This window comes from Trichosurus vulpecula, chromosome 1 (genome assembly GCF_011100635.1).
Source record: "Trichosurus vulpecula isolate mTriVul1 chromosome 1, mTriVul1.pri, whole genome shotgun sequence".
Classification (NCBI taxonomy): Eukaryota; Metazoa; Chordata; class Mammalia; order Diprotodontia; family Phalangeridae; genus Trichosurus; species Trichosurus vulpecula.
This window is the reverse complement of record NC_050573.1, coordinates 37,491,938-37,514,871: the sequence shown is the minus strand read 5'-3', so window position 1 is coordinate 37,514,871 and position 22,934 is coordinate 37,491,938. Positions and strand designations below refer to the sequence as shown.

The 22,934-nt window shown below is 45.5% G+C and overlaps 1 protein-coding gene across 7 annotated transcripts in view; it reads left to right on the top strand.

The window, feature by feature from the left end:
- Positions 1-22,934, top strand: part of PITPNM2 (phosphatidylinositol transfer protein membrane associated 2) — a 307,066-nt gene that overhangs the window by 216,220 nt on the left and 67,912 nt on the right. For all 7 annotated transcript variants that reach the window (XM_036760339.1, XM_036760373.1, XM_036760364.1 and 4 more), the window contains 2 exons: positions 20,933-21,147; positions 22,575-22,696. In XM_036760339.1, coding sequence (XP_036616234.1) covers positions 20,933-21,147; positions 22,575-22,696 — 337 coding nt within the window. The remainder of the gene's footprint in view (positions 1-20,932; positions 21,148-22,574; positions 22,697-22,934) is intronic.

Sequence of the window (22,934 nt, the reverse complement as noted above, 5' to 3'; positions counted from 1 at the left end):
CAATTTATAGCTCCACCAACAATGTACAAGTGTGCATATCTTGTCATCGCCTCTGCAACATTAACCGTTCCCCTTGTTGATCATCCCGGCCAATTTGCTGTGTGTGAAGTGAAAGCTTACATCCTATTAGTGATTTGTTGTACTCTTTTATGTTGTTGTTACTAATTTATAATTCTTTTTTTTAAGAATTGTCTGTTCATATCTTTTAACCATTTATCTATTAGAGATTGACTTTTGGTCATACTACACATACACATACATGTGGCTTTTGGTCATACATACACATACACGTGGCTTTTGGTCATACATACACATACACGTGGCTTTTGGTCATGCATACACATACACATACACATATACTCAGGGTGTCCCAAGAGTCTTAGTGAAGTTTTAGGCTTTAATAACTTCAGAAGAATAAATGCTACAAACTCACAAAAATATAATTTGAAAGCTTATTTACATTTCTTTTGCACTTACCTATTTTTGTATATTTTTAATAATAGATTTTTCATTTTAAGAAGACAGAGTATCCTGTCATTACCCATCATGTGTGTCTAGTTTCTAGATGATACTTTCTCGTATTAGTGGATCGGGGGAGGAGTCCTCTTGCTTGGCCGCCTCGCTCACCTGGTCTGTCTCTTTTTTTTTTGTGGAGTCCCATCCAAGCTGTCACACACACATCGAAATCTAATTCTTTGGATAATTACAAGGTTACAGATTCCATCCATTTAAATCACTGAGCACAACTGAGGAAAGCTCTTACTGAGTTCAAAATTGACTAGACGGTTGTATGCATAGCACAAAACTGGTTACTTTGAACTTTAGTAAGAAACGTATCTATGTTTTAAAATTTCAAATAATTAACCTTTTCAGTGATGCTTTTTGTAAGTTTGTAATATTTATATTTCTATAGTTATTAAATCTTTTTTTATTTTAATTTTTTGTTACGTTTTAAGTCCCGAGATATCTCTTTCTCTCTGCCTCCCAACCCCACTTTAGACGAGGCCAACCTTTGATAAAGATCTATATATCTATAAAGATACAATATGTACTTCCATATACCATTTCTTTCTCTGGAGGCGATAGCATCTTATCTTCCTTCATAAGTCCTTTGTAGTTTATTTGAATGCTCATATTACTCAGAATAACGTAGTCATTCATAGTTAGTCTTTGAACAACATAGCTGTTAATTGTATACGATATTCGCTTGGTTTTGTTCGTTTTGCTCTTCATTATTTCATGCAAGTCTTTCCATGTTTTCCTAAGATCATTGAACTCAATATTTCTTATAGCACAGTAGTATTCTATCACAACCATATACCACATATACCAGCCATTCCCAAACCGATGGGGTCTGCTCACTTTCCGGCTCTTTGCCACCACAAAAAGAGCTGCTATAAATAGTTTGGAACCTAGAGGTTCTTTTCCTTTTTCCCTGATCGCATTGGGAAAGGGACCTGATAGTAGTATTGCTGGGTCCAAGGGTATACGCAGTTTTATAACTCTTTGGGCGTAATTCCAGATTGCTCTCCAAAATGGTTGAATCAGTTTACAATTCCACCAACAGTGTATTAGTGTCCCAGTTTTTTCACATCCCCTTCAACATTTGTCTTTTCCCCTTCTATCATTTTAGCCAATCTGATAGGTGTGGGGGGGTACCTTAGAGTTGTTTTAATTTGCATTTCTCTAATCAATAGGGATTCAGAGCATTTTTATATGACTATAGATAGCTTTGATTTCTTCTTCTGAAAACTGCTTGTTCCTATCCTTGATTATTTGTCAGTTGGGGAATGACTCATACTCTTATAAATTTGACAAAGTTCTCTGTATATTTGAGATGAGGCCTTTATCTGAGAAACTGCCTATAAAAATTTCCCCCAAATTTTCTGCTTGTCTTCTAATCTTGGCTACGTCGGTTTGAAGTTATTAAATCTTAAAACCTCACTAAGATTTTTGGGACACCCTATCTATCTGTTGGTCAATTATATATCTTGGACATCAGACCCTTATCAGAGATTTGATACAAATTGGTTTTGTTCTCTTTCAACCACTTCCCTTTTTATTCTGCTTGTAGTAATTTTTCCTGCAAAAACCTTTTCAGTTGCATGTAATCGAGAACTACCAAGACCGTCTTTTGTGATATCCTCTCTCCCCTTGTTTCATTATGAGTTCAGCCTTTAGTAATGCGTGTGAAGGGTGTTTGATCTGCTTCTGATTTCTCTAAGGAATGACTTTCAACTCTACTCAAAGGGTTTTCATGGGCATCCTCTCATTAGCTAATAGTAGTGAGAGCTAACACCTAGCTAGCAGCTAGATAGCATAGTAGATAGAGCGCTAGTTCTGGAATCGGGAAGACCTGAGTTCAAATTCACCCTCAGATATTTACTAGCTCTGTGACCCGGCAAGTCACTTAACCTCTACTTGCCTTAGTCTCTTCAACTGTAAAATGGGGATGATAATAGCACCTGCCCCCCAGGATTGTTGGGAGGCAGATAATGGAGGTGTTACTATCCCAGTTTTGCTGTTGTACCATTACTGGTACACACAGATACAGATACAGATACAGATCTATATCACCTGCTATGAGCCAGGGACTGTCCTATTTTACAAATAACATCTCCTTTAATACTCCTCCAAACCTTTGAAAATAGCTACTATCATTATCCTCATTTTACAGTGGAAGAAACTGAGTCTGAGAGAGGTTGAGTGATTGGTTACCTGTAAGAAATGTCTAAGGCTGGATTTGAACTCAGGTCTTCCTGACTTGGCCCAGTACTCTATCCACTGTGCCCCTTAGCTACCATGGAAACCAAAGTTCAGAATTTAGGTTATATGCATCTTTTTTTTAGGGGGGGAAGTGACTTGCCCAAGGTCACACAGCTAATAAGTATGTCAAGTGTCTGAGGCTGAATTTGAACTCAGGTCCTCCTGACTCCGGGGCTGGTGCTCTATCCACTATGCCCCCTAGTTGCTTCAGGAATGTTGAATTTAAGAGGGCTACAGGACACACAGTTGGAGATATCGAATAGGCAGGAGGAGATTTAAGTTTGGAAGCCAGGGGAGAACGACCTGAAAATCATCAATATAGAGATCATTGAAACCAGAAGAGATCACCAAGTGTGATAAGCAAGAGGGAGAAGGGAAGAGAGACAAAGCCCTGGGGGCTGCCTGCCCTTCATTGGCATGACCTGGACAAAGGTCCAGCCAAGGAGGCTGAGAAGGAACAGTTGGACAGGTAGGAAGAGAACTAGCAGAGAAATGTCAAGGCAGGCTGGAGAGAAAGGATGACCCCCAGCGTCACAGGCTTCAGAGAGGTCGAGGAGCTTGAGGACTGAACAGAGGCCATTAGATTTGGCAAGTAGGAGATTTGGGGTAACATTGGAGAGTCTTGGTTGAATGATGAGCACAGAAGCCAGACTATGTAAAGAACTACAGAGAGGGAAGGAAATGTGGGCCTTAGTTCTAGCTGCCTCCTCAAGGAGCTGAGGAGGACACGTGGGTAGCACTAGCTTCAGGGACTAGCAAGATGGCGGTGCCATTGGGCAGAAATGGGGAAATAAATCAAAGGGGAGGATTTGAGGGGAAAGATACCAAGTTCAGTTTCCCAATGAGTTGTGAAGGTTGGGCCAGCAGAAGGAGAAGAGGAAGGGGTGGAGGGGAATGAAGAAGAGGATAAGCATAAAGGGAGGGATGGGTGAGAAGTGGGGAGGAACTGATGAGAGAAAGAGAAGGAGAGGATGAAGCTGAAGAGAGGAAGGAGCATAGAAGGGAGAGGGAGGAGAGAGTGAAGAGAGAATGGAGGAGAAAGGATGGGGAAGGAGGAGGAGAGGAAAAAGGAGAGAAGATGAAGGAGGAGGGATGATGGAGGGAGAGGGTGGGTCACAGGAAGCGAGGAAGAGAGGAGCATGGAGGGGGGAAGAAGAGGCAAGAGTAGGGAGAAAGGGAGGAGATGAGGAAGGGCAGCCTTACCATGCTGGGCTGTCTTCCTTTCAACCATGGTTTACCTTTACAGCCTAATCAGGTTCCGCATTTGTTCTTGATGTTTTGGCGTTGGCTGGTCCCTTTAGGCCCTCTCTGGCTGACTCATGCCTCCTGGTCCGTTTCTATCTCATTAGAAGTCTCAGAATGGGGGAGCTGGGCTCTATGGCCTCCTCTGGGGCTCAGCCGTGATAGGGCTCCTTCCCTTCATAGCCCCAACTCTGCTATAGCAGACAGCTCCTAGAACTGGAAGTTCCCAGCCTGGGGCTGATTCAGCTCATGGTGTAACCTTTGGGAAATTGCTTCCCCTTTCTGGTGGTGAGCTCTCTGAGGTCTAGCCTCGTCTGCACTATCTCAAATCCACATCTGTTAAAGCAGTTACTACATGCTGGGTAGGTAGTCCTGCTCTCAAGGAGATTGCATTCTAATGGGGAAAGGAAGGAGGATCAAGTACAAATAACTCTGATATTAAGGAGGTTCTTGTTGTTCAGTTGTGTCTGACTCTTCATGACCCCATTTGGGGTTTCCTTGGCAAAGGTATTGGAGTGGTTTGCCATTTCCTTCTCTAGCCCCTTTTATAGATGAGGAAACTTTGGCAAACAGGGTTAAGTGACTTGCCCAGGGTCACCTAGCTAGTAAGTATCTGAGGCTGGATTTGAACTCAGGTCTTCCTGACTCCAGGCTCTGTGCTATGTACCTGCCCTAAAGGGAATGAGATAAGTTTAAAGAAGGAGCCACTAGCTTCATTCAGATCACAACAAAGAGCCTCCTTCTGCTTTGGGGTCTATCCCCATCCTTCCTCTCCTTGAAAGGACTTTGTCTTAGTTTGTATTTTATCTGTATAAGTTCTGCTTCCCTTCCCCCCTCCCCCAGAATATTAGCTCCTTAAAGGCAGAGACTTGTCCTTTTCATCTTCATATCTGCCCCCACGTACTGGTACCTCATGAATCGGGGAAGGCTTCAGGTAAGAGGGGGGCTTTGGAGGTAGAAGAAGACCAGAACCCTTGTTCCATGTGATCAGAAATCTGGGCTCTACCGGACCTCTGAAGCCATCTGTCTAGTCCAGCTCCCTCATCTCAGAGAAAACCAGTGATTTGCCCCAGCTCACAGTTAAGTGTCTGAGGTAGGCTTTGAACCCAGGCCTTCCTGACTCCAATTCCATCACTCTATCCTCTCTGCCATACTGTTTCTCAATCAATAAGTATTGATAATAACTGATGTGGAAGTGGGTTACAAAGTCAAAGTCAGGAGTGGCCTTGGCCTCATCTTTCATCTACCCCGAGTTCCCCTTAGACTCTGCCTCCCCTTGTAAGCAAAGGCTAGTGGGGGAGTTTCCATCCTTACAAGAGCCAAGGTAACAATCCCTCTTGGCTAAAGACAGACCCATTTCCTCCTTTTCTTCCCTAGCTCACATGCTTCTTGCTAGCCATGAACCTCCCCTTGGAGTGTTTCCCACGTCTCCAACGGGAGACTGCAACTTTCCCCCTCCCTTTTCGAGTAACTTGGTTCGCCCTTATTACTAATTTCTGGCCCCTAAAAGTGGCAGCTGTGTAATAGCTATGCAGAGAGTAGATGAATGTCCCAGTGATGAGTCTCAGCCCTTGGGTCCACGAAGGATAGATTCAGACTTGGGACTGCTGGGCAAGGACCTCTTCCTCTGGTGTGGGGCAGTGTCCAGGCCCCTGCAGAGTTCAGGGGAATTTGGCCACCTCTGGCTGACCAACTTGGGTTGGGTTTGCTGGTGGTGTGACTGTTCCCAGGGGCTCATCCCTGAGCTGCTTCTCTGTCTATCAGTGACCTTCATCAGTGATGGAAGTGGGAGGGAGAGGGTGGGGCGGGTTAAGAGGCCTAGATAGATTTACTGTGGTTCAGAGCCTTTTGTCAAGAGAAAAGCTTAAGGTGATTTATAGACATAATCCCATCCTTGTTGTCCTCTAATAATCCTTACCATCACTATTGGAAATACCACCCTAGGTTGGTCTCCTTTCTCTAGGGGCCTGAGCCTCTGGACTCTGCCTGTGTCCCGGTCTCCCTAGGAGAGCCTGGCTGAATTTGGGGTCAGGGTCCCCACCTCCCAGCTGTCTAATCCAAAGAGAGAGTTGGACTTCTTGACTGCCTCAGCCCTTCCTTAGAGCACTTCCCAAGCCAGGGACTGGCTGGGGTGAACTGGCTGACATCTTGAGGGAACACCAGCTGAAATCTTACACTCACTGAGAATTAGAAAAGACCTCAGAAGTCCAACCCTCTCACTTAAAAAAAGAGAAATGTTTATTAACTTTGTAAAGAGAATAGTGTTTCTCATCCTCTGTGCTCCAGAACCCTTTCCACCTAAGGAAGACATTGTGGCTTAATGAAAAAAATCTCAGGATTGGGGGGGGGTACCCCTCCCTCTCAAAGGCCCCCCCTGAGCTTCTGTCTCCTTATGTGACCTTGAACAAAAGAAGGGACTGGACCTGGCAATCTCTAAGCTCCCTTCCACCTCCTAATGCCTCGAACCAAGATTGGACATTGCAATTAATCCGAGTCTGGTTGCTTTTGCTTAGGTTATTTTATCCATTGCGTCTGTTGTTCTTCTGCTCTCAGTCCCTCTGCATCTGTTCATACAAATCTTCCCATATTTCTCTGACTCCCTCACATGACCATTTCTTATATTACAATAATAATTCATTGCATTTGCATCCCATTTCTCCCATCAGTGATGGAACCCACTTTGTTTTCCGCTTTGGGGCTGCCACTGAAAGGGCTTGTGTCAATATCTTGGTGTAATAATAGCCTTCTCATTTCACAGATGCTAATAGCGCTTACTGTGTGCCAGGCTCTGTGCTAAGCATTTTATGAATGTCTCATTCGACCTTCACAACACCCCTGGGAGGCAGAGGCTTTTGTTATTCTCCCCATTTTACACATGAAGAAACCAAGGCAGGCAGAGGTTAAGTGACTTGCCCAGGGTCACACAGCTAGTAAATGCCTGAGGGCAGATTTGAACTTGGGTCTTCCTGACTCCATGCCTAGCCCTCTGTCCACCCAGCTGCAGATAAGAAGGAACCTCAAGGGGGAGGAAGCTTGCCCAGATTTCCCGCAGCTAACTTAATACACGGTCCAGTGAAAAGAGAGCTGGATTAAGAGTCAGGGGAGCTGGCTCTTCCACTTCCTGTCTGTGTGACCTTGAGCAAATCACTTTATGTGTCTGGGCCTCAGTTTCTTCATCTGTAAAATGAGAGAATTGGACCCAATGACCTCTAAGCCCCCTTCCCCTCTCAATCTGTGGTCCCATAATCCTAAATCTCTTAACGTCTCTGGACCTTGTATGTGAAAGGAGAGAGTTGGAGGATATGGCCTCTTGGGGCCCTTCCAGCTTGAGTTCTGTGAGCCCCCGAGGACCCTAAATCCTGCTCTAGAGAGATTTCCACACCACTGACCCTGTAAGTTGGGGGAGAGCAGAGCTCCCAGGCCCCTTGCTAGCCACAAAAAGTGCCCCAGGTTTTCTGGGCCTGTCTCCTTCCTGCTCTGGGACTTGGTGGCACTGATCACAATGAAGTTATCTATGTTCAGCTCAAAGGGTGAGCACAGGGGGGCATGGGGCAGCACGACAGTGTGGGGAGATGTGTGTGTGTGTGTGTGTGTGTGTGTGTGTGTGTGTGTGTGTGTATCTACTCGCACACCTGCACCATGGGAAACTGACCGAGGATGGCCTCGGCTTAAACGCATTCGATTGCTGATGCCGTCACGTTGCCATGGAAACAGATGCTGTAGCTTAAAGTCCCCTGTATCTATAACATGATAAGCAGGAGCCGGAGCCTCTTGGGGATGAAGGACCCAAGTGGAGTGGGGGAGGGGGACTTGAAAAATCTCTTTTAAGGTCATGTAAGCAAAATCTCTCCAGAGGGGGAGGGGGGAAAATCCTAGAAAGACTTCTCTCTTGTCTCTACTCTTTAGCTCAGCTGCCCATCATGGCCCTGGTTTGGCAGGAGGAAATGTCTTTTTTTTTTTCCTTTAAGGTACCCAGTACATACAAGATAGGCCTTCTGTTAATTGGGTCAAGGACAGCAGCAAAGGAAGCAGAAACTGTGAAAGTGCCCTTCCGTGCTGATCCCTTTGGAAGCCTTGAATGGGGATTCCTTGGGATGCTCACGCCTCCACCTCACCTTTATATACACACTTCTTCTCCCTATCCTAAAGGTATCAGGAAGAAAGGCTAAGCAGAAGGTCGGGTCCCAGGTGCTCTGTTCTCAAGCCTCTCCCAGCTCTAATGTCTTGCTATAGGCCTCCTCCCAACCCTGGTCGTCTGTGCTCTCAGGGCCCGCTGATTTCTGACATTCCCTGTTCTCTGGCCCCTCCCATCTGTCTTCTGTGCGCCAAGGCCCCTTCTGGCTCCAACATTCTAGAATTCAGTACCTGCTGTGGCTGTGACTTCAGTTTTCCCATCAGATCCTCCGTGCTGACAGCTTTATACACGAGCCTTCCTACTGCTCTCTGAGCCCCAGGTGCCTAGCCTCTGTGCCCCAGACCAGCTGGAGAATTCCTGTGCCAATTAAGCAACAGTTCCAGCCCACTCTTAAAATTGCCTCGCTGTTCCAGAAGGACCCTATAGGTCTGTCAACCTTCACCACCCCCTGGAATACTGCCAGCTGCCAGCCTCTAACCCACTCCTTAGCCTTCCCCTACCCCCGACTCCTTCCTGAGCAGGAATCACAGAGTATCAGAACTGAAAAGGTGCCTTAGGGACCATCTGGTCTATTTTCTTCATTTTATAGTCCCACCGAGGTCAAGTGACTTGCCAAAGGTCACACAGGTAGTCAAAAATCTCTCCAGGATCAAACCAATTAACACCCTGAAGTGTATAATTAGGCAACTATAGTGCAGAGTAGCCCTGGAATGTGCAGGTGGGAAGGTGTTTCTATTAGCTGTATCCTAGAGGAAAGGGGACTTGGTTAGGGGCAAGGGGTACAGGGTGGCCTGCTGTGCTGCTGGGGTTGGGAGACCTTCCATCCTGCTGGGAAGCAGGGCCACATCCCAGGCAGCCGCCCTCCCTCCCTCTGCTGCTGAGTGTTTCCTGCTTGTAATGAATTAGATGTCAGATCTAATGACGGAGAAGGAGCCGCTCACACAACCCAGAGGCTGACTCATGCCCCAGCCAGAACAGGGCTGAATAGGCCAATGCCTTTTATATCCCCGATGGGGTTGTGGATAGAGGTGCCTAGGAGGGTGTGCAAGGCGAGATTGGGAAAGGAGGGGGATGCTGAAGGGGGAATGAGGAGGGAAGAAACTGAAAACAAAAATTGTACAATGTGGGTCGTGAGCCCCCAGACTATTCAAAGCCAGTAAACATTGGTTATGGTGGGGTAGCTGCAAGAGTTCAGAGGTCTTCATCCTGATGGAGGCTGTAGCCCAGGAAGGAGATAAGAAAGAAATGTCAGTCACAGTAATAAATGATGAAAGTACATCAGGCTCACGGGATCATCTCTTGTCCAACACCCTCATTTTACAGAGTAGGAAAGTGAAGCCAAGAGAGGTTCAGAAGCTTGCCTGTGGTGACCCAGGTCTTAAGAGACAGAATGGGGAAGCAAGCTGAGGTCAGAGGTTACCAGGGTCATAGATTCAGAGATTTAGATAAAACATTTATTAAGTGCTCACTGTGTGCCGGATACCGTTCCAAATGCTGGAAGACAAGAGGCCACTTTGCAGGCTGACTAGTCAGACCCCTTCATTTTTAGAGGCCCAAACTCAGGGTCAGAGGGAGCAGATGGCTTCCTCGAGGGGGTACAGAGAGGAAGCATTTAATACTCGAGTACTCTGGCTCTAAATCAGGCAGCTGGGCGGTGTATTAAACAGAGGCCCAGACCCAGAGTCAAGAAGATCTCAGTTCTAGAGCAGCAGCACCAGGAATCATAATCGTAGCAGCTAGTGTTTCTGTAACATCTTCTCTGGGCCAGGCACTGTGCTAAGGGCTTTACAAATATTTTCTCACAAATATCGAACCTCATGGCAACACTGGGAAGCAGGTACTATCATCCCCATTTTACAATTTGAGGAAACTGAAGCCCAAAGAGGTTAAGTGACTTGCTCAAGGTCATACAGCTGGGAAGTGTCTGAGGTTGGATTTGAACTCAGGTCTTCTTCACTCCGGGCCTGGCACTCTATCCTCTGTGCCACCTAGCTGCCCCTAACTTATCTGTTACTTATGCACATATAACATGTATTTATAATATGTAATAAAGTCCAAGTTTCATATCCAGTCCTCTTTTTCTAGCCTTCTTTACGTATAGAAATGCTATTCTTTGTTGATGGTTTTCTAGCTAATAATAAAAATAAAAATGTTTAGAAAGAAAAGAAGCCAGGGTACCACACTTAGAGTCAGGAAGACTTGGGTTCAAATCCCACCTCAGAAACATACTAGCTGTGTGACCCTGGGTAAGTCATTTAATCTCTGTCTGTCTCGTTTCCCTCATCTGTAAACTAAGGGGATTGTATGTGGTGGGACTTTAAAAAAAATTAAATTTAATTAAATTTTAAAATTGTTCAATTCAGGAGGGGCAGGGGGAATAAATGTAAAAATAAATTGGAACTAAAAAGGCAAGAAACTAAGTAAATGAGCTGGACTCACATAAAAAACAAACGAAACGGAATAAGGAGACTGGGCTCAATGGCTTCTAAGGTCTCTTCTGCCTCTTAAATTTCTGATCTTGAAATCAGGGAGGCTCGGGTTCAGATCCTACTTCCAATACGTAGTCCTTGGTTGTGTGACCATCAGCGAGTTATCTGAACTTTATTAGTGATATAACCCTGGGTGTGTCAATCTCTTGGAGCTCAGTTTGTTCCTCTGTTAAATGGGGGTACCACCTGCACTGTCTGCAACACAACATTGTGGGGAAAGCGCTTTGTAAGCCAAGAAGCATTAGGAAAATGTGAGGGGTCACTGTTGTAAATACTGGTTATCGAGCACCTTGTGTGACCTCTGACAAGTGCGTCATCTATTGACTGAGAAGCTTGGACTCATGACCTCTAAGGGTCCCACCAGCTCTGGATCTCTGATCCTCGTTTATAAAATGCGGGGGTTGGAAAAGATGATCACGCTAAGCATGCTGCCAGTTCTGACATTCTATGTCACGTGTAATTCCAGAGCGCTGTCCCTGCAGTCGCTTTATTTGTAGCCCTCCTTGGACAAGTCAGGTCAACCAGCATTCATTAAGCACCTACTGTGGGCCAGGCACTGTGCTAAGCCCTGGGGATACAAAGAGAGGTAAAAAACAGTGCCTGCCCTCAAGGAGCTCTCCGTCTTATGGCAAACAACAGTTCACACAAATTGACTGTCAGTGGGATAAATTGCAAATAGTCGGTAGGGGGAGGATTCGAGCATTAAGAGGAAAGGGCTTCTTGAGATGAGGTGTGGCCGAGGCGAGAAGGAAGGGCATTCCAGGCATGAGGGACAGCCAGGGCAAAGGCATGGAGGAGGACCAAGCATCGTCAAGTGTGAGGAACAGCCAGAAGTCACTGGATCTTAGAGTAAAAAGGGATGAATGAAGTCTACAAAGACAGGAAAGGTAGGAAGACCGGGTTGTGAAGGGCTTTAAAAACCAAACGAAGAATATTATATTTGATCCTGGAGGTCATAGGGAGCCATTGCAGTTTTATGAGAGGAGAGGTGCTTTAGGAAGAGTGTTGAGAACCGACTCAAGGTTGGACTGCACTGGGGAGAGTCTCGAAGACTTTATAGCCGGGAGATGAACCAACTGCCTTTTTCAGTAATCCAGGCAAGAGGTGGTGAGACTGGGGGTTTCAGGGGAGGGACAGGGGCATATGCTAGAGATGCTATAAAGATAAAATCGATGGTTCTTGGCAACAGGTGGGGTGGGGTGGGGCACTGAGACAGTGAGGAGTCAAGAGTGACCCAAGGATGGGAGTCTGGGGGAGCAGGACGATGGCGATGGCTTCTACAGTAATAGAAGTTGGGAATCCGAGGATACCTGTGGGGCAAGAGAGTGAGCTCCGTTTTAGGCACATACTTAGCAACCTCAGATGATCTCCCCAGGGAGATAGAGGCTGTCCTTGTTTAATTCAGCCAGCACTTATTAAACACCTACTGTATAGTGAGCAAAGTGCTAGGCATAATGGATTTGATAATCCCCTGCCCTTGCATTCTGTGTAGGGAGATAATATGTATACTGGTAGTAATATTTCCCATCTATACAGGGCTTTAAGGTTGGCCAAAGCTTTCTACATGTTATCACATTTGATCCCCATAATAATCCATGGGATTGGTGCTATAATTATCCCCATTTTACAGATGAGCAAATTGAGAGACGTTAAGTGACTTGTCCAGGGTCACATAGCTACTGTGTCTGAGGCAGGATTTGAATTCAGGTCCAGCACTCTATGCACTACCTCACCTAAGGTTTGCAAAGTGCTTTCCATGTATTATCTCCTTTGGCCCTGACAACCTTATGAGGTTAATTATTCCTTAGTTATTCCATTAATCCTGTTTTGTAGATGAGGGAACTTCACCTCAGAGAGGTTGAGTGATTTGACCAGGATCACACAGTGGTTATGGTGTAATAAAGACACTGGGTAATCATATCCAGACCGCATTTGTTCAGCAAGGCATACCATTGCAAAACAGACTGACTCTAAGACTCACAGTAAACACAAAGACCATAAATCTTGATTTCTACAGTTATTATAGATTGAAGGGAGTAAAAAACCTCAGAATGTATGAAGTCACCTTATTTCTTATTGGTGGAGAGGATTGGGACTTTCCCCAGAATGAGGCAGGACTGGGGAGGGGGGAAGTAGACTTTTTAAAATAATATTTTATTTTTTACCCCAGTACATGTAAAGACAAATTTTAACATTGATTTTTAAAAAAATTTTGAGTTCCAAATGTTCTCTCTACCTCCTTCCCTGAGACAGTATGCAATTTGTTATAGGTTATACATGTTCAATCATGCAAAACATATTAGGGGGAATCTTTTTATGATTTCCCTGTAATCGAGCAATGTACAAGATGTTAAAACTTAACTTCACAAAATGGCGGATAATGGCAAAATGGAGTTGCTAATGCTATTTTAATGGCTCAGTTCCCCCCTTTGATCCTGGTGTTCTTAACCCCTAAGATCACATATTTAAAAGCTTTATCTATTAGGGATTACTGGGTGGAATGATTGTCTACTTTAAGGGGCATGGGAATGGCATGAGAGGAGCATCTGGTCACTAGGGATAAGCAACAAGTTAGGCACACGAGAAGAATCACAAAGAACACAGAGTCATAACTTCATTACTTCAAGAACCTAAGGAGACGAACCTTGTTAAATAGACCTTATGGGTAAGCTAAGTCAGGCTACAGATCAAACTACTTAGAGGGCTCACCATGGACCAATTTGAGAGGGAGGATTTGCATGTCACCAAAATAACCAAGAAAACTCAGCAAACATAAACACCAGGAAATAAAAAGGCCAAAACAATACAATAACAGTGATCAACATTAAATAACATTCAAGCCTCCTTATAACCTGGTAACCCACTCCCAATGTCCATTTAATCAGCATGCTGCATCTTGAGTCCCACATGCCCCACGTATTTGTCTGGTTCCTGGAAACATCTTCTCTTAGGCATTCTAGAATGGGTCTCAATCCCAGGGCAACTCTGAGTGGGCTCCTTCTCGTAGATCTGCTTCTCTACTTCTAGGTCACTTGCAGAAATTCCTAGGTATTTCTGCTAAAATCTGCCCATATCACGACTCAGTACAAGTTAGTATAACCTCCTACACTTGGTTTTCCAATAACTGGTTCATATAGTGAAAACCAGCTCAAGCTTTAGAGTTCTGATTCTGTTAATAGAGCTATAAGAAGAACATTGAATTAGGAATCCATAATTCACCTGAAACTTGAGAGAATTTAAGTTTTTACCTACCATTTGCTGTTTCTATCTTTATCTTTATCTGATAAGGATAATGTCATCAACAGGCTGAAGGAAGACTCTTGAAAAGAATGATCCAAGAAGGCTTGTCTTGGAAAATGAGCCCTTTTGTTTCTTAATGTCATCATACAGAGAGACGAAAATAATTTCACTTTCTTTACAATTATCAATACAATTTTATATGTAAAATCCTTAATCCAATTTTGAGAACTTGTTATTTAAACATACTCAAGGCCATTAGAAATATTTGGAAACCAGTCATATATAGACAGATAGATAGATAGATATACATATACATGTTAGAGAAAAGTCTGATTCTCTTGCTTTCTCAAGTTTACTATTCCATGTAATTAGAAAACTTATTTTTGTTTTATTCCCTCTTTTTGAGGATATTATCCCCATATCATCCTGAAAAAATGAGATATTTTAAGGACCTGATCTAATACATTAATATATAACTATTAGCAAGTGCACGGCAAGCCCAGAACCCTACTTAGTTGCTTAGATATGGAATAGACTACAAATTCAGATTAAAAACAGTGAGATCTTTGATATTTGCATCCTATTATAGTAACTTAAAGAGGTTTTAGTATTTCAATGACAAAACTTCCACTGTTCACCTGCCCTGATTATGGGAATTTTCTATAAAAGGAAAAGGAGGGACATGGTTATGATGATATTGAGACTGGCATCTCAAGGGCACAGACTGATCTGACATAAGCCGTAACATGGGGCAAATTTGCTTAGCTGTATTTGATTTTAGGTACAAGTTATATTTGCCACTTAATCATAGTGCTACAATACTCACAGGGTATCAAAAGCCAGGCTCAGAATAAACCAGGTGGGAAAATTTCCTGTTCAGAAAAGAAATATGGCACAATGGGGAAACTAAGTCAAGAGGATCCTACTTTTACCTATACAAAGTTGTCCCCTCAACTTTCCCAGACAGACATTTATCTGTAGCAGTTCTCAGACTATGCTCCTTTTTGGGTAACACATGGTATTCTCCTTGAATGCCTTTATGACAATTCAGACAATCATACCTGAAATCATAACTTAGAACAGTATCTAATTACAGTCCCACAAGATTTCACCTCAAATAGCAAAATTTCACTAATCACAGCTTAGAACTAGTATATTAATGCTCATGTTCCAAGTATAGTTAATAAGCATATAGAAGGACATTTTATTTATCATTCATTTATAAATTAAGAATAATTACATTCTGGAGTTTCACAGTTGACTCCAAACCCCAGAAGAATTCTGGCCACTTTAGGTCTCCAGACTAATACATCTGTATTACTTATTAACCATTAAGGCAAAATCAGATCTTCAAATCTACATTTTATTGTTACTGATTTGGTTCAAAGATGTCACTTCACCACAATTTTATAATTTTCATAAGTGATGGTCAAATAATCTCAGATGACACTCACTCTTTATTATAAGCAAACATAAGTTTTCCCACTTTGATTGGATTTGGTCCTAGTTTCTCAAACTTCAGTACCTTAGAATTTTATCACATGCTGTCAGCAGGACCGATAAGATCTTATGACCTTACCTAAGCAGAAAGTCCCAAGGAACCTCACAGATAAGAGTAACTTAAGGGATCTGTGCTACTTTTCTCCCAACACTAAGTTATTACTGTTACTCACTTTAAAGCAAATAAGCCCCATTAAGTATTTCACAGTTTTCAAACATTTTGACCAAGTTCTTTTAACTATTTTTGACAGATAGTAATCTAACAGCATCCAAATTAAAAGAGCCAGTATCTGTAGTACCTTCATCAGGGATTACTCACCTCTAAGGAGGTACCATCTGGCTATAGTGGGGGAGGACATAGAGGTCCGGGAATGGACAGTCCGTCAAGTAGAAATCTTACAAAAGCACCCTAAGGTGTTCCTTCTGCAAAGGTACAATTGGTTGTAACATAGAGACTTGCAATCATAATCCCTTTGTGGTTACCATAACTGTTATGGTGGAATAAAAACGTGGAGTAATTACATCCAGATAGTAATTTATTTAGCAAGGCACGCGATTGCAAAACAAACTGGGTCCAAGGATCTCAGTAAACACGAGGACCCTGACCACTGGTTTCTATAGTTATTATAGGTTGAAGAGAGTAAAAAAAAAAAATGTAAGGATTAAGTCACTTAATTTCTTATTGGTGGAGAAGCACAAGACTTTTCCCCAAATCAGGTGACAGTAGGAAAGGGGGAGGTAGTTTTATGATTTCCCTGAAATCTAACACCTTAAAAAAAGCTAAAATTTAACTTTACAAAATGGTGGATAAGGGCAAAATGGAGTTGCTAATGCTATTTTAATGTATCACAGCTAATAAGTGTCCCAGGTGGGATTCAAGTCCACTTCTTCCTCCTCTCTACTATACTTGCTTCCTCCCAAATACAAAGTATACACAAGAGAAGACCAAATAACTTCAAGAGAGCATTAACGTCTGCTATCAGAGGTGGTTAAGGCCTTTGCAGGGTGTAAGTGAGGAGGGAGCGCCTTCCAGGCATGGAAGACATGGCCTGTGCAAAGGCTCCAAGGTGGTAGATGTAATGTAGGGGTGGCTGTTTAGATTTGATTTTTTAAAAAATTTTTATTAGAACTAATTTGATTAGAACTTTGATTAGAACTGAGAGTTTGTGAAGGTAAGTTAATAACATGAAATAAGACTGGAAAGGTAGAAGAAGCCATCCCAAGCCCTTCACCACTTGGCTTCTCCTTCTTTGTCTCCCATGTATTGTCTTGAATACAGTAGGTCCCTAATAAATGCTTGGTGGATTTATTTTCCCAGGCCATCCATTCTCCCTTGCTCCATTCACTCAAACCATTACTCACCGCTCAACCCTGTTAAGTCATAGGGATTTCCATACTGATTTTGTCCAACCCCTTCATTTTACAGATTCGGCATCTGAGGCTAGGGAAGGTTTAACTCCAAGCCCTCCCAGAGATTGACCATACTTATAGCTGCCTCTCAACTGTGCCACTTTTTCCAGGCAGATTCCCACTTTGCCTTCTTCCAGAGAGAAATCCTCACGGGATAAAACTATCTCAACCCTCATGCAGCCCCTTCCTTAATGGGGAATGATGGGGGGTGGGGCGCTTTCAGCTGCTTCTGGGAGCCCCCACCCTCTGTCTTGGCTTGTGACAAATGCGGTTAGATTATTAATTCCCTAATTGTTGCCAGGAGGTCATGCATCCATCCTGTGTTTATGCCTCAGTGCCAGGAGATTTATTTTAATAGAAGCCTTTAAGTACCTGGCATTCTTGCTAATCTCAGGGCATCTGTGAGCTCAGCTTCCCACTCCCCCTTCCCCCCCAAGTGATTTAATGCTATTACTTGAACTGGAGGGGAACACGTCACCCTCTGTACTAGAGAAAAGCTAGCAATAAGCATCCTGAATACCGCTACCAAACATGGGCCAAGGGAGGCTGGGGAGGGCCTGAGAAGCTGGGACAGTTCAGGAAGAGGCTGGAGGCAGCTTGCTGGGCTGGGCCAACCCTGGCACGAGGCCAGCTGAGCTGCACCAAGAAATTCCAGAAGGTTATCCCCTTGTGCTGGCTCCCAGCATGCGCTTTGGTCTGTGTTGGAGTCCCAGCTCTCCATGAGCAGTCATGGTGACTGTTATTCCGAGGCTTCTGACCAGCTGGCTCCCACATTCCATAGTATTTAAACCAGTTCTCCCTGGCCTGGTGTTCAGGCCAAGCCCACATTCTTCAGGCCCTCTGCAGAGCCTTGGTGAGAGGCTTCTGCTCCTTCTCACACTCCTTTGCCGGATCATCTCTTCCCGTTACTATAGACGCCCTCCAAGGATCTGTCCTGGTTCCTCATCTCATTAGGTGTATGATATAAAGGCTATTGCTATCATTATTATTATTATTATTACATCACTGGTTCCTTTCTGACCCATACCCCAAAAGGAACTTCCATGAAAGCATAGTGAATGAGTGATCATTCTCTGCTTGGAGACCTCTAAGGCAGGGAAACCCACCCCCTCTCAGGGAAGGCCACCCCACTTTGGGACAGCTTCGATTAAGAACTTTTCCTCTATGTCTAGCCTCAGTTGGACTCTTTGCACTTCCCTCCCCGCCCCCCAACATTGCTCCTGGTTCTTCTCTCTGGGGCCAAACAGGGCAAGTTTTATCCCCTCTCCATATGACAAAAAGTCATGGATAACCCACCTATGAGCACCATGCCTGGCACAGAGGAAGCTAGTCAGTCTGCCAGTTAATAAGTATTTATTAAGCACCTACTGTGTGCCATGCAGTGTGCTAAATGGTGGGCACACAAAGAAAGGCACAAAGGCAGGCCTTGCCCTCAGGGTGCTTACAGTCTAGTGGGGTAGGGCACTTAAGAAATGCTTCGATGCCTTGCCCTGGGAGTCCTCTTCTCCCTCAGTTTATTCAATTGCTCTTCATACGACAAGAAAAAAAAAAGGACCTAGCATATCAAGAACTGAAGAGGTCTCCCCGGGGCTCTCATCTCTTTCTTTCTGGAAGTTGTGCCCTTATTGTGAGCCAAGAGCTTGCGTCAAGCTGCTGGCTTGTTGAGCCTGTGGGCCACTTAAGACCCCCAGATCTTCTGCAGAACAATAAGAGTTGGGGGAGACAATCTCTATGGCTAGATGTAAGAAGTTCTGTCATTTCAAAACTTCTGGGGATGGGAATGCTGGGCCATGTTCTTTGTAAGCTCTCTGAAGGACACCAAAGGGTTCTCTCTGGATAGGCACTCAACTGGAAATCCCAAAGACCCGGGTGTAAAGTGAACCTCCAGTGTTCCCTGTAAAATGGGCTCGCCACACTGGTGGGGTCATTGTATCTGAGGCCCACGTGTGATGATGTTGGTAGGAAGCCCTTTGCAGGCTTCAAGGCTTTGTATAAGCTGTTAGGATCATCATCTCATTTTTGTCATCTTTCTCATCAATCAAGCAGCAGGCTTCTTGTTAAGCACCTACTATGTGCCAGTGGGGCAGATAGGTGGCACTATGATGCATAGCTCTCCGGGCCTGGAATCAGGAAGATCTGAGTTCATATGAGACCTCATCACAGCTGGGTGACCCTGGGCAAGTCACTTAACCTCATTTGCCCGTTTCTTCATCTGTCAAATGAACCAGAGAAGAAGATGGTAAAGCACTCCAGTGTCTCTGCCAAGAAAACCCCCAATGGGGTCATGAAGAGTCGGACACGACTGAACAAACATGTGCCAGTTAGGATTTAATGGGATTTGGAGAGGAGTGTTCCCAGGACAAGTCCCTAGACCCCTTGGCCTTTATGTTCGGTTTCCATGGACTGTTGCATAGGGGGATCAAATAAGTGCTTTTTGTAGTATCCCCAACAGGCCTGAGCTGCCTCCAGCATTCTTGTTTGAAGTGTGCTCCTAACCCTCTGACCAGGCTTCTTGCTCCATTCCTCTTTAACCCTGCTGTGTTCCCATCCCCCTGAAGGCACCCTGCCCATCATCTTGACGTGCTGGAAATAGCTTACCCTCTCCAAGGCACTTGGTAACCTCCCAGCAGCCCTGCTTAGTGGGTGGAGTCTGTCTCTTGCCCCAGATGAGGGACTCCGGGAAAGGACTTTGCCTTCTCTCCTTGGCATGGACAGTCCCTCTTGTACACATAAGCCCCCCCACCCCGGGATCCGTGACCTCCCAGGCTGCTGCTACCGTGGCCGGTCTCCTCAGGTGTGACAAAGTTACCCCTCCTGGGCTCATCTCCATCACGCAGCAGTTTGTGACATAAATGTTGTGACTCAGCATGATCACTGGGTACCCCAGCGCAGAGCAGCCATCACCAATCCCAGGAGGTGGCAGGGTTCATGGAAGGTGGCACTCAGTTCATAGACATTGAAGGCTACCTGGGGAAGAAGGATGATTAAGCAGAAAGAGAAACTAACTCTTATTTGTGTTCCCAGCACTTAGCCTGGTGCCTGGTACTGGGTAGGCACTTAATGCTTTTTGACTTTCCTTGACTCTGAAAGTCTCAGGTCCTGGGTTCAAATCCTGGACCTTCTACTTATACTTTTTTTTTTGAGGCAGATGGGGTTAAATGACTTGCCCAGGGTCACTTACAGTTAGTAAGTCTAGGGCTGGATTTGAACCCAGGTCCTCCTGACTCCAGGGCTGGTGCTCTATCCACTGCACCACCAAGCTGCCCCGACTTGTCCTCTTTAACCCTAGCCAACTTGCTCAGTTTCCTCATCTTAAAATGAGGGGTTGGACTGGGTCTGCCGTGTTGCAGAGATGTCTTCCGACCCCAAATTGTCTGTGAACTCCACCAGTATCAAACACCTAGTGTTTCCTAGAATGCCAGGCATTGCACTACAATGCAGAAGGGGGTCGTGGGGTATGGGAAAGAGATTCCTGTAATAGAGGCGGGGGAACGATTGAGCTGATTTTCTAATCTTGGATGGCAAAGGTTTGACTGGCCCAGGAAGAATGAATCATAGAATTTTAGATCCTGAGAGGCAGTTAGGTGGTACAGCGGTTAGAGCACCAGCCCTGAAGTCAGGAGGACCTGAGTTCAAATGTGGCCTCAGACACTTACTAGCTGTGTGACCCTTCCAGTTCTAAATTTATAATCTGTGATCCTTAGAGGAGTCTCTTGATCTCCCAAAGCCCACAGTTAAATGAGGGATTGGTCCTTGTGGCCTTGAAGGCCCTTCCCAGCTCTGAGCTCTGTGATCTGTGCTTGGGGGCTTACACTTGAAGCCACGGGCATGGTTCCCTTCCCCATGGCTCTCTGATGGATCTCCCCTTCCTCTGCTCAGTGCCCTCCATAGCCAGGCACTGCACGAATGTGTGGCATCAGGTTTGATGAACACTCCACTTCACAGTCCCACTCGACTTCCCTGTGTGAGCAGCGCCTGGGAGCTCAGGCTTGCTTCTGCCAGGAAGCGGTGGCCACTCACAGGCCTCTTGAGGCCTGCCAAGTGCTTCCTGGTCCCCGGGAGCCCCTTCACTCCTGCCCGCCTGCCTGAGAGAAGGGCCCAGGCTCTGGGGATGAGTCACATGTTAACACGTACCTGTGTGTCTTTGCAGAAAAAGAGCCGAGAGGAGACGTGTGGCGAAGGCAGCGGGGTGGAGATCCTGGAGAACCGGCCGTACACCGACGGGCCGGGGGGCGCTGGCCAGTACACGCACAAGGTGTACCATATTGGTATGCACATCCCCAGCTGGTTCCGCTCTATCCTGCCCAAGGCGGCCCTGCGTGTGGAAGAGGAATCCTGGAATGCTTACCCCTACACCAGGACGAGGTGCGTGCACATCGGGCTAGAGGGCAGAGTTCACCCTTCACCCCCACCCTCCATGCACACATCTGTCAAGCCACTGATTGCTGCCGTCTTCCGACCCCAAATGGTCTGTGAACTCCACCAGTATCAAACACCTAGTGTTTCCTAGAATGCCAGGCATTGCACTACAATGCAGAAGGGGGTCGTGGGGTATGGGAAACAGATTCCTGTATAGAGGCGGGGGAATGATTGAGCTGATTTTCTAATCTTGGATGGCAAAGGTTCGACTGGCCCAGGAAGAATGAATCATAGAATTTTAGATCCTGAGAGGCAGTTAGGTGATACAGTGGTTAGAGCACCAGTCCTGAAGTCAGGAGGACCTGAGTTCAAATGTGGCCTCAGATACTTACTAGCTGTGTGACCCTGGGCAAGTCACTTAACCCTCATTGCCTCCAAAAAAATAAATTAGATCCTAAAGAGCCCTTAGCACAGAGAATATCCAAGCTAAGAGGAGCCATGGAACATGGAACTTGGGTAATATGTTTGAACTCCACAATGTCAGAACTGGGAAGGCCCTTAGAGCACAGAATGTGGAAGCAGGGAGCGACTACCTCAACCCCTGACTCCCCCATGAGGGCAAGAAAGTTCCTGAGGTCAGTGTCCTGTGCCTCTATTTTTCCATCTTACTCCTTAGGGATTTTATGTTTAAGACACAGGAGTCACTGGTACCCCGGAATGACCTGTCTCTTTCCAGTGAGCTTTCTTTACTAGGACAGGGACCCAGAGAGTTATTAAGAAATCCCATGGAGGGGACCTTTGTCTCTTCAGGTGCACAAAGAGCCAACTCTCCACCACAGAGAGAGTGTGTTTGTTCCAGGTGCTTTCTAGTGCTGGATAATGATGATGGTGGTGGTGATGATCATTATTATTATCTGTTGACAGGTTCTAAGGTCCCCTTGCATCCCTGGATCTATGATCCAATGACTCCTTTGCTCCGGGTACTTCCATGTGGCAATGGGAGCCTCTTCCCCCCATCCTCCCAGGCTCCAACATTTCATTAATCTGCTACCACACCTTGCCTGCCAGATGTGTTTGTAGATAGCCCAAGTAAATGGGGGGTCAATAAGCCTCTCCCCAGGACCAGGTCCCTCCCCACCCTCTGTTGGCCTCACCATTCATGCTGACCTTATGTCTAGGAGAGTCAAGGAGGAGGGGGCTGTTGCTAAATTTTATCTCTATGTTCTGTACCCCTGGGAGTTGAGGCTCCCTCAGATCCAAAGGCTGCTCTGCAGAAGCCCCCTCTTCCCCAGTACTCTGGCCTGTGTTATGGGCCCAGCCTCACAGTCCTTCCTCCAGAGAGCCTGGAGCTGTCCCCGCTGATTCCCCTCCCTCCTGGTTCAGAGCCTTCACACCATGAGACTCACTCCTGCTGTTGTCTTCTCCTCCCCCAGGTATACCTGCCCTTTTGTGGAGAAGTTCTCCATTGACATTGAAACTTTTTATAAACCCGACGCAGGAGACAGTGCCAACGTGTTCAACCTCTCTCCTATGGAAAAGAGACAGACCACACTGGGTAACTATTTCCTGCCGGGTCCTGGACACCCTCCCCTACCTCCCCTACCCACCCAGTCCCCCCAACATGAGCAACCAAAGAGGTCTGGGGAGTGAAGGAGGCTCCGGGCTGCAGGCTGCAGGCCAGGGGTCTCTCTCCAGCTAAATACATTCCTGATGCTACAAAACTCTTCTCAGTTGAAGGGGGTTTTAGTTAACTTTTAGCCTATGTGGTGGTGGTAGTAGTAGCACCAGCAACA